This window comes from Uloborus diversus, chromosome 2, assembly GCF_026930045.1.
Source record: "Uloborus diversus isolate 005 chromosome 2, Udiv.v.3.1, whole genome shotgun sequence".
Classification (NCBI taxonomy): Eukaryota; Metazoa; Arthropoda; class Arachnida; order Araneae; family Uloboridae; genus Uloborus; species Uloborus diversus.
Window position 1 is genome coordinate 55894739 of NC_072732.1, and position 13053 is coordinate 55907791.

Sequence of the window (13053 nt, forward strand, 5' to 3'; positions counted from 1 at the left end):
ATCCGCGGCACTTGTGCCACCCAATTCCGCGGATAATCGGGAGTTTACTGTATATTATTTTGAAAAGGGGAATAGCAAAAGATTAAGATCATTGAATGATGTTCAAAAATATTGTCTTCGTGAAAACATAGCGTATGATCCGGAATTATTTAATTTTAAAGGCAATGATGATTTTCAGGGTGAAGTTTCAAATCAATCTAAAATTTTAACTCATGTTTCCTGACTAGACACAGAAGTTAAAATCCCTAGAACATATAAAAAGTCATTAAAATCTAATGAAAGGGGGGAATGGCAAAAATATATGGAAATTGAAATAGGCACTATGCGTAAAAGAAATGTTTGGAATTTAGTCAAATTACCGGAAAATGTTAATCCTATCGGATGTAGATGGGTTTATAATTTAAAGAAAGGGGAAAATGGTGAAGTTTATAAAAGTAGACTAGTCGCTCAGGGGACTAATCAAGTGAGGGGACTAGATTTTGATCTAACCTTCTGCCCAGTAGTCTGCTTTAGTACCATTCGCTTTTTCTTTTCTTTGTTGGTATCAAGAGAAAATTGGCTACATATTCAATGTGACGTTAAAAGTGCGTACCTATATGCTCCTATTGATGAAATAATATATATGAAGCAACCCCCAGGTTTTATTGAGAAGGGAAAAGAAAATTATGTGTGCAAATTGAATAAAGCTATATACGGCTTGCACCAAAGCGGTCGTCTGTGGTTTTATGAAATTGAAAATATATTGCTTAAAATTGGTTTTCATAAATTTTTATCATGTAATTGTGTTTATTATACTGATAATGTGATTTTACTCTTATATGTGGATGACATTGTGTTATTCAGTGAGAAGGACAGGAATATTGAAGATGCTTTGAATTTACTTCAAAAACATGTTGAAATTAAAATTTTAGGTAAAACTAAAAAGCTACTAGGTGTAGAATTTGAAAATGAAGGAAATGGCTTAAATTTACATCAAACTGAATACATTCGTGTAGTTTATGAAAGATTTAGTAAATTTAAAATTCCTATTTCTTCTTTACCTATTAGTAAAGGATGTGTTTATTCAAAGTTAAATTGTCCTACTACTCAAGCTGAGATTGACGAAAAGTCAAAATATCCATACAAGAGTTTATTAGGGTGTTTATCATTTATTTCTAGTAGAACACGTCCTGATATATCATATGCTGTTAACATTTTCAGCCAATTTCAAAGCAACCCAGGAATTGTACACTGGGATGGATTGTTGAAATTACTAGGATATGTTTACCATACTAAAGATTTAAAATTAAACTTAAAATGTGAAAATGTTCAACTTATAACTTTTTCTGATGCTGATTTCGCCACAAATAAAGATGATAGAACCTCATTAGGCGGTCAACTTGTTTTACTTGATAAAGCTCCAATTGAATGGCGCACGTTCAAAGAACGAAGCGTTAGCCTTTCAACGATGGAAGCTGAATTTATTGCCATGACAGAATGTGCAAAAGAACTCATGTGGTTTGATCGTATAATTGACGAATGCATCAAAATAAAAATTGTTAAAAGTTGTAAAATTAAATCTATTTTGTATGTGGATAATCAGGCTACGTTAGATTTTGTTAAATCGCCTATCGAAAATCATCGTAGTAAACACATTGATATCAAATTGTTTTTCATTCGGGATTTAGTTCATAAAAATATTTTTAAAGTGAGATATGTCAAAAGCAAAGATAACATGTCGGACATATTCACGAAACCTCTCACCCGATTAGAAATTCAAAGATTTATTGAAAATTTTTTTTTGTACAAATATAATATAATTTAGAAACATTTTTTTAGAAATTTTTGAAAATTGTTTAATGTACTTTAAATTTTTCTCCTTTGCATCATGTTTTGTGAAATGTTTTTTTTTGCAAGTTCTAACAATTTTTAATTGCCCACCTGAATGTTTCGGTGGCTTTTTCTTCCTATCAACCGGGTTGCGAACAGCTTTTTGTTACGTCTCGTTAAAAGTGAAAATGTAATTGTCAGAGTCTTCCCGGGAGTTAGGATAGAGGGAGTTTAATTGTTGCATGAAGGTCTATCGCGGGTGTATTTGTTTTTCATTTTGTGAGACCCTATTTTGGAATATTGGAAACACCACTTGTTAACGTTAGAATTTGTAATTTTCCTTCATTGAATATATTATGGTGCAAAAATGTTATTAAAAAAAAAAAAAATTGAATTAGTAAAAATGAAATTTTAATCAGTTAAAATTATCATAGTCTTTAAGTATAGATGGGAGCATTTTTAGATTTTTAGAGATCTATTTGTAAATGAAATGATTTAGTGAGAAATGGATAGTTAGTAAAAGAGCTTATTTACATTTCGTCATAAATATTTCTCAATAGATGCTTATACTATGCTATTTTCTAGACTGTGATATTTTATATGCTGATTCGAACAGTTACTGTGGGTTTTTATTTTATATTTCAGATTAACCTACTGTCATTGTTATAAATAAAATCGGAAAAATGATTCAAAAAATTATAAAGGACTTTGATCAAGAATTTGTTTTTGAACTTTTGGTGAAAATTCGTGGAAAACGTACTATGAGTTACGACGTACGAGAGAGTACGAAAAAAAAAAGACATTTCAAGATGATTGTTCTTTGAACTTTTACATTTTTTCAGCAAAGTGCATTGTATGTTGTTTTTCTCAAATTTTGAGATTCTAGATCTATATTGGAAGTTCGTAATATAGAGTCAAGTTTATATTTGAAAAATTGTTCATTGTTTTTTCTCATATAGTTATTAATATGTGGAAATTGTGTTAAATGTCTAAAGGAAGTTAAATTTTTTTTAAATGTTTTCATTGTGAGATGATGAGAGGGGGGGCCTTGTTAGGCATAAATGCCTGTTAATAACAACAGTAAATAATCCTATCTCATCACCTCACAACACCAATAGTAAAAGAATGTTTTTCCTTACGTATAATGTATTACCAATCATTCTGCATGACTGGGGTAAAAGAATCTTATCAGCACTCATTCACATTGGTCGAATCGACCGAATGTTTGTTTCACTTTCGTTCACCTTTGGCGGGAACTCCGTTGTGGATGACGTCATAGAATGCTTCTAGAAGAAATCTGATGGCACGTGTGCTTAACGATAGCAGTGATGTGTCTGTTCACGTGACTCGGATATGCTAATGACCCGGGGGGATATTTAAACTGCTCGCGGCTTTAGTTCGCTCTCTCTTAGATCATCTCTTGTTGTAGGCGGTCGCTTGATCGGTATGCGAACTTGCTTGTTCGTGCCGTTCGCCCTTTATTAGAAATGATGAGCTGGACTTAGCTTATTTCCCAATGGGTCTACTTCATCAAAGTTTTTAGTCAATAGTCATGCAGTTTGCGTTGCACTGTTAGTTATCTCATGCAGAAGTAGCATGTAAAGAGATTATGTTGTTAGTATTTATTTTTATCATTTACAGCGTGTTTTTATCTATTTACATTATCGTTTAAATAAACTTCATGAAAGTTAGAAATAGTTTGTCAAGTTCTTATTTCCGAACTCACTCTGCTAGTATCAAAGAAACATTGGGGAGATATTATTAGATTAGAAACTCTCCCCAACACGTTTCAGAAGCGGGCACTTTTGCGCGTGTATTTTTAAAAATTCATTAAAAATCAACCACGGTGTATTAAAATTCGGCGATGGTGAATTTTTTAGTTTTGAGGGTCAATTAACAATATCCAATAGCCAAAATATGAACATTTAATAGGTTGCAACTTCCCTATTCAGGACAGGCATCATATTAAAAAAAAAACTCTTTATGTATGAATATACTAATTACATTGAAGGTTTTGTAACCTATACTGCATTAGTTTAAAGTGTACAGTAATTGTGCCAGTAAAAAAATAATGTTTTCTATTTTATTTTTCATATTTTCATTGTTAACTATAAAATTCAAAGAAAAAAAAATCAGCTTTATCGAATATTTCACGGTAATCAACAAGACTTATTTTTCATCAAAAATGTCATTCCAACAGACATGGAATTGCCCTGCTTTTAATATACTAGCGGGCTCCCCCCCGCTCACTTTGCTAGTTATCCCCCACCTGCAGGGTAGGGTGGTTCAAAAATACATGTAAAGAAAAAAAGTTTCTCCTAGACAACAGGACACCCCTCAATATTTTTATACCTGTGGATATATACTGTTATATACTAGAAGAATTTTAGCTTCCTATTTCAACTGAAAGAGGGTGCTCAACCCCCTCCCTCAAACTTCATAAGTATGGGGAGGGGGATTACAAAAATACATTGAACTAAAAAAACAACGCTGCACATTATCATATACACTAGTAATGTGTATATACATTGCAATAAAATAATTACAAAAAACAGCTGGGGAAATTAAACGTTTCTAAATTTGTGACATTTTCTATGCTACAGCTAATGTTAAATTGAAGGTCATTGAGCACAGTCTTAAAACTCAAGTAAGAAGCTAAAACTTTTACAGTATAACACTATCAGTAAGTCTAAAAAAATAGGTGTTGTCCCAGACTCTAGCTGAAAACAAATCTTTTTGAACCACCCCACTGCAGGGGCTTAATACTGCCTGAGGTGCATAAAGTTTATGATTTTAGTAGTGTCTGGACATCCCCAGATATTATCAGGGTAGAATGTCCTCTTAAGGTGTAGAAGGATGAGGCAATGTGGAATGGCTTCCCTTTGGATAACCTGTGCCCAATGCAACCAGACATTCCAGTCCAGAGGAAGACAGACAGACACTTATAGAAATTTATTACGTCTGATAGTCATAGTTGACTGTATGATATATATACATAAATTCCAATGATTTCATATTACATATTCAAATATGACTTTGTCAAAGCTCGTAACAAATAAATAAAATAATCTTTACTAATAATAAAGCTGAAAGTCTCTCTGTCCGGATGTCTGTGACGCGCATAGCGCCTAGACCATTCGGCCCATTTTCATGAAATTTGGCACAAAGTTAGTTTGTAGCATGGGGGTGTGCACCTTGAAGCGATGTTTCGAAAATTTGATGTGGTTCTTTTTTTATTCCAATTTTAAGAAAAAAACTATCATAAATTACGAAATTATCATAATATGGAACCGTAACATGGGCACAAGCCAATTGGCGAGATACGAAATTATCATAACGTGGAACTGTAACGTCGGTACAAGCCAATTGGCGAGAAAATTCACCATACATTATTTGTAAATATACAGGTAAACCAAAACACCTTTAGTGAATAAAATATAACAACGTATATAAAGTACAAATTCAAAATGAAAAAAGGTTAAAGAACCAGCAAACAGCTGTTTCGGCACTCTAAAATACAAATGCCATCATCAGTGCAATTAAAAACGAAGACAGGTTCAACCCGACTAAAACACAGTCGAGGCGAACATTGGAATGAGAGACGAATAGACAACTCGTCTCTCATTCCAATGTTCGCCTCGACTGTGTTTTAGTCGGGTTGAACCTGTCTTCGTTTTTAATTGCACTGATGATGGCATTTGTATTTTAGAGTGCCGAAACAGCTGTTTGCTGGTTTTTTAACCTTTTTTCATTTTAAATTTGTACTTTATATACGTTGTTATATTTTATTCACTATGCAGTACAAAGTTTTCGACTACTTTTTATGCAAAACACCTTTAATTTTTCTATTACGGGCGAAGCCGTGCGGGTGCCACTAGTCTAAAATAAAATGTTAGTTAGGATTTCTCCACCGTGGTGTCTATTACAACTACAATAGTAAGGTACAAATAAAAGGTTTTACAAGTGTCCTTTCAGAGTTAGCAGAGCGTGTAGACGGGAAAGATAAAGCAACGCCTCTCTCCTCGGGAGATCAGAGGGGACACGAAGAAGGAATTCCTCGACCTGGGCCTTTTGGAGGTAGCTTTTTCTCAGGCAGTTTTCTACGTGCAAGTCCGTCGTGGGCGTTTTACCAAAACGTGATATTACGTGCAAATACGTGAGTCAGTTAAAAAACAAACTTCAGAAAGAATTTTTGCAAACTTTTCATATAAATATTTGATTGTCTTTTTAGTTTATACTTTTATTTATTTTTTCTATAATCTTCAGCTTTTGTTATTTGTAGTAAATCATTCTAAAATGTTTATTTAATGTTTGTTACTTTCTAAATTGATGAACAATTTTAATCGCTGAATGACATTGCTATCAAGATCACAATGGAAAAAGCAAATCCTTATGTACTTCTGATTCTGCAAGTCTGCCAACACTGCACTGCATAAGAGGAGGAGTGTTATTACTACTAAATAAAAGATTGTATTCGATTTAGTCCACTAATATAACTGTTGTCGCACATTTAACGCCTAACTTCCCTCTCCTTTTTTGACTAGTAGGTTGATAGCATTGATTGACTTAGTTTGAGAGTATTAGAGTGAAACTTTCTCCTTTGTTTCAGACATAATACTTATTGCCTTTATATGTCAGTCTATGCCTAGTCTTACCTTTTATACCATTTTGCTTTTATTATCAACAATTTGTTTTATTTTTATCAATTTTAATCTAATTTTAACCAGACGATAATGAAACAATGTAGAAATAGAAGTGCTTAATTACTTTCATTTACTTTTGGCTTGTTTTTGTTAAAAAGAATTTTTGTTATTTCAATTTCAGTTTTTGTAGCATACTATACAGAGACTTAAGTATTTAACTCGGGTTCTTTTCTACGTCAATTTATATTACCTAGTCTTAGCAAGGTGAAATTGTTTATAAAACAAAATTTTTAAACAAAGAGGTAAAAGTGATTGATAAATATTAATTGCATGAATTACAGTACCAAAAGAAAAACATATAAATATTTTAATCAGTTTTATTTTGTACAGAAAGAAGCATCATCAACTCTTTAAATTAGATTTAAAACCTATTAAAATTGAACTATTAGATTTGTAATTGTTATATAAGAATGTATAGACACATGGACTTAAGCTGAAAATAAGGAGGGGGGGTGTTAATTATAATAAAAAAAAGAATTTTACAAGCGCTAAAACTGAACTCAGTGTTAAATTGATTTATCACAACATCACAATATAAGATGGCTGATAAATCAATTTTTAAAAAATATCAACATTTTACAGGCCTTGTGTAGACATATATAACAAACGACAAGTTATAAAACTATTTAGTAAATAAAACTCAAGAGCAACATACCAGCCACTTATCTCTTGCATAAAGAACGGTTTCAAGCATTGACTCGTAAAACAAACAGTAGCCCATCCATTCAGAAATTATGATGTCAACTTTTTCCACACCGGGCAATTCAACTTCTTCAACTTTGCCTTTCACAATTGTTACAACTACAAAAAAAAAATAGAATAATTGGCAGTTAATGTAATTTAATGATACTTAATCTAATTCAATAATCAAAGCTCAAACAATAATTTAGGTGATTTCCAAATGCTTGAAGCAGAAACTATTAACTATTTTCTTTACGAATGCCCTACTAACACTTTCTAGTTTATGACAACAAAGTCACAAAGTACCACTTAAAAATGCTTTATTACTGGCTCAAAATGTCCTTTCATAAAGAAAATCTTATTTACTACTAAAGTTCAAAATTAGCAAAATTGAGGTTACAATAAAACCATGTAATTAATGCAAAAAACACATGCAATTAACATGTTGTAACTAATTGTATATTTATAAAGTGAAAATTTTCAACTGTTTTTCTAACCAGGTGTTAATGCTTTTATACAGCAATCTTGACAACTTGTTAGTTACAACTTGTTAAGGATCAACTACATCAACAAGAGGTTCGGCAACAGCAACTTAACTGATACCAAAAATATACTGAAACGTCTGAAACTCATTCTACTTTTTTTCTAAATATTTATCTCATAAAAATTGGTAATAAAACATAAACTTGCCATTGTCCAAATGATTATCTTTTACAATTTGCTCAGCATGTTCAACTATACTAGAACATTCAATCTAAAGACAAGAGAGATAAAATGAAAAACAACATTCATAAGTTGGTAATAAGCTACAATAGATATTAAAGTTATAAAATCCTCTCGGAGAATATCAATTTTAACTTACTTTCACATTTAAAAAAAATGGATTAAAATAATAAAATTCCAGCTTTAAAATAAGTATTTGAAAAAGTTATTGGTAAAAAGTGTGCAAGATCAATCTGCCTTTGATACATTAATGCTACATTTTAAGTATACCTAAATTCATTCTTGATCTCTAAGTTTGTTGTTGAAGATCTGTGATGCATCTATGACTATGTAATTGACAATGTTTTTTTTAGTGAAGAAGTTTTAAAACAAATCCCTCGGGAAATAAAAGGTTGGGTTTGATTATTTCAAAATTAGTTTAGGGAGGAATACCCTCAAGAGTCTCCCAAATTGCTCCAAGTGTTCATGCTTTTGAACTTAGCAACTTCTTAGTCCCTCAAAAGAATATTAAAGTAGCCCCTTCCCCTCCAAATAAAAATGGCTATGAAACTGGGGAAAAAAAATTTAAGTGGAAAGGGGGGGACACTTCTGAAAAGTGGAACTTGATGGGGGGAAAAACGGTGGTCATATTTGGGTTCAGGGGGTCATTTCACATAAGAATCAGCAAGAATGGTGTCAGAAGTATTTTTATGGGGGGGGGGGGGGTGAAAAATGAAAAAACATTACTCCCAAAAATTACCTCCCCAAAAACTTTCTTAAAATGATGTAAAACCATTCAATACAAATGTTATGGATCAAATAAAACATAAGATAGAAAATATAGTAATAGTAGTACACAATAAAGACACAAACAAAAAGAGGAGAATAAGCAAATTGGATTGCATCATAAAAGTGAAATAAGAATCCTTAAAAACACACATTATATTAGAATTTTTAAAAATTAGTTTTGTTATTTTTGAGATAGTATATAAAAATTAGGCAGCTACCCATCTTTTTGTAAAGTACAGTAGTAATCTCAAAAACCCAAGCCTCAAAAGTTTGATGTTCCGCTTAATCTGAGGTGCTTCATTTACATTTTAAGTTATACTTTTTAGTAGTTAAAAATTTGGTTTTCATTAAAATCTGAAAATAGAAATATTTTGCAGCTGTAAAACTTATTGACTATGTTCAGTAAATAATAAAAATACAATGAGAGGTTATGTTTGGTTGCTTTGCATACATAAATGTGTACGGATATTGAGAAAAAATTCGGTTAAAATTCCACAAAAAATTAATTAAAAGGAAATTTATGTTGAAGTTTGAGTGATAATTTTTTTCTTTTGTGAAAGCAATAGATCTTTTTCTTTTATGTAAGTAAGTAAAAAGTGCTCCTCCTTATGTTTTCCCGAGTTGTGTAAATTTTAATTGTGGAAAAATTTTCTAGGTGATCCGAGTTTTCAATAATCCGAGTTAATGAGGGCAAGCCCCTAATTACTTCGGATTTTTGAGACTCCACTGTATTATCACAGCCCACTTTGTTATAAAAGTACATAACAATCTACATATTCACTGTTTATGTACACAATTACAGTAAAAAACAAATCTCGAATCTGGAAGCCATGATAATCAAAAATTCAACAAAAAACGGCTAATTTATTAGTTTTACAGATAACACGTATTTAATTAAATACAAGTAAATACTTTTGTACAAGTCACTGCATCGTACCATTTCTTGCAAGAGTGTTTATTCCTAAACAAATATAAATTTTGAAAAAGAGGCCAACAATTTCTAATCCCTAAATCCTTGAACAAAGGGTTGGGGGAGCCAGAGGTCAATCTTGGCTGCATCAGAAAATAGTGTCAACTTTTCAAATTTTTTTTTGAGAAAAATACATTTTTTTCATTAAAAACATTTGAGTTTATAGTGTTAAATGAGTGAGAACATGAATTTTAAAATTAGGTCTCTTTGTAAAGTAAAAATTTACAACAGAGAAAAAATCTAAAATTTCCTTATGTCGTAAAACATACTTTTCATAGTAAGAATTAAAAATCATTAGTATGTATAAAAATGATTGGTTATCTTCGTCCTTGCATTGGAATCCAAAATTTGTTTTTAAAAAATGTTCCTAATACAATTTCAGAATCAAAAGAACGACTTGCAGCTGCCTCACTCAATCATGAAATCCCAAAACTTTTGACAGCCTGTAAAGACTAAACCATTTGAGATTCACCAAAAATACTTTTTATACTTTCTTAAATACACAAAAAAAAGTAACCATGTGAAGTTTCAATAAAATTTGAGACTGTGGGTGCTAAACCATTTTTTGATTGAGTTTTGCATTTTCTCTAAAATAAATTAAAGAAATAAAATATTATTAAAATGATGAATAAAATAAGCAGATGTAGCATGTAGTAAAAAACTAACCAACATAAAAAATAATTGAAATACTTGCAGGATACAAAAAAAAAAAAAAAAAATGAAATCTTAAACGAGGCATGCAACTTTCAAGGCATGCAACTTTCAGCACAGCATGTGTTTGACGTCGTTGACATGATTCCAAAATATACGTTTTTGGCAGATATCGAGGAGGATGAAGATTCGGGGGGGGGGGGGACATGGGGGGGGGGGGGGGGGGACATAAGAAATCAAGGCCCAAAAATTTTTAAAAATCGTGTTTTTTTTCCTGGTTTTTGTGGGGAAAAAAAGGGCCTGAAAGAGGCAAAAAAAGGAGGAAAAGTTTTAAAAGCCAACAGAAAAAGCCAGAATTCCGACAAAAGCCAGAAAAATTTCATCCCTGGTAGTGCCTTAAGATTTTCTAGTTTTCATTGAAAAAAAAAAAAATCCTGAATACAGAGGCTACTGATGCAAAATTAGATATAAATTTAAAGTGTCCACTACCACCCGACTCTCTTACCCAACCTAAAATGTCAACCACTAGGTTGGGTTGAGAGAGAGAATTAGGTTGGGGGAAAGAATTTGAATAAATAAAAAAGGTCAAGTGAAGAGAAACCCCACAGGGGAAAATTATTATAAGTGAAGAAAGGCTGTATTGAGAAAAACAGTTGAGACCAGAGCTCGAAATTAGCGGTCGTTAGTCGTATTTTGCAACTGTAAATTTCATTTTGACGACCGCGATTTGAAACGTAGTCGTCACTGTGACGCCTAGCTTTCCCCCCTACTAAGCTTTCACTTTCGGAAGATTTGTCTCCAAAAACATCTGCGTGCGTTGCGATCGCGGAAAATTTCCTGGAAGTATCGCTTTCAGTCGGAAAAGCTTGAACAATCCCCCCCCCCCCCCCACCTTCGCCCGCGAACTGTAGCAGCCAGTGTCATTGCAAGCACACCCCTCCATTCCTCCTCTTTCTGGAGTAATCTTTTCTCCCCTTTGTTCCCTTAGTGTTGTTTACCCCCGATCGCCCCACCCCTCCAAAACCGGACTCATATCAGGGTTGTTTGAGCAGATAGTCTGATCTTCTTCATGTTTCAAGTTCGACCCCCCGTCGTAACACGAACGCACGGCGAGCACGAGGATTCCTTTTTTTTTCCCACAGGATTTCGCTCATCTTTTTTTCTTTCTTTTTTTTTTAAATCATCGCTACCATCATTTTTTATTTGTTGAAAATATGAGTAAACGTAACTTAAAGTCATACTTTACGCCACTAAATACTAGCGGAAAAAAACGGCCAAGGATTGCCGATGAAGTCGAAATAGAAAAAAATAATGACGAAGTAGATGCAACTTCTAAATGTACACGGAAAAGGGTCAACGCTGCAACTTTCATCAAGTGGCAAAAGCAGTTTCCGTGGTTGGAAAGAAAGGGTGAAGACCTGATGGTATGTAAAGTCTGTAAAGATTTTGGAAAAAAAGAAGATACTGGATTCATCGATGGTTGTCCTACTGCAAGATTCGAAACAATAAGTAGTTTTCTTGTTGATTAGTGCAGGCGGTTCATTCGCTTTTTTTTATTTTTATTATTATTTTTAAAGATATTTATTAAATTGCGCTTAATTGTTTTTCAAAACACATCATAAATGCAATTTTCAATACTGAACACGTTCTTCTCGGAATAATAGTTCCGGTGTTTGATATTGCAATCCTTTTGCATCTTGCCGATATTATAATACTTTTTAAATATAGAAGTTATTTTAACATGTGCTACGATTAGGTTACCTTTTTTTCTTTTTTATTTTAATTTATAAGATATTATTTTTTCAATACATGCGGACAATGAACACGTGCTTTGCCGGAAGTTTATTTTCGCTTTTGACCTTTCAATCCTTTTGAATCTTGTAAATATATTAATATTATTTGGCAGTTGGACACATGCCACTTCAGATTAACTTGTTTTCTGCGTTTGTTTTTCTTTTTGATGAATAAATTTATTTTCGAAATCATTCCAACACTAAACTTTTACTTTGTGGAAAATTGCGTATCGTGTTCGAGATTGCAATCCTTTTGCATCTTGTCAATGTTTTAATACTTTTAAAATCTAGAAGTTATTTTTACTTATGCTACCTTTAGGTTAGCTTATTTCCTTTTAATTTTAATTTATAATATATTATTTTTTTCAAAACATGCGGACAATGAGCACGTGCTTTGTGAGAAATTTATTCTCGTTTTGGACCTTTCAATCCTTTTGCATCTTGTAAGTAAATATATTAATATTTTGACAATTAGTCACATTACACTCAGGTTAACTTATTTTCTGCGTTTGTTTTTCTTTTAAATGAATAAAAAATTTTCAAAATCATTCCAACACTAAACTTGTTTTTACTTAGTGGAAAATTGCGTATCGTGTTCGAGATTGCAATCCTTTTGCATCTTGTCAATGTTTTAATACTTTTAAAATCTAGAATTTGTTTTTACATATGCTACCTTTAGGTTAGCTTATTTTCTTTTTTATTTTAATTTATAGTATATTATTTTTTTCAAAACATGTGGACAATGAGCACGTGCTTTGCGGGAAGTGTATTCTCGCTTTTGACCTTTCAATCCTTTTGCATCTTGTAAATATATTAATATTCTTTGACAATTAGTCGCATGCCACTTCAGATTAACTTATTTTCTGCGTTTGTTTTTCTTTTTAATGAATAAATTTATTTTCGAAATCATTCCAACACTAAACTTGTACTTTGAGGAAAATTGCGTATCGTGTTC

General features: G+C 32.2%; 1 protein-coding gene across 1 annotated transcript in view; it reads right to left on the minus strand.

Annotated features, from left to right (window-relative positions):
* LOC129235157 (protein arginine N-methyltransferase 1-like) overlaps nt 1–13053 on the minus strand; it is a 42390-nt gene that overhangs the window by 14000 nt on the left and 15337 nt on the right. Inside the window, exon 6 of the mRNA XM_054868848.1 lies at nt 1167–1169. Coding sequence (XP_054724823.1) covers nt 1167–1169 — 3 coding nt within the window. The remainder of the gene's footprint in view (nt 1–1166; nt 1170–13053) is intronic.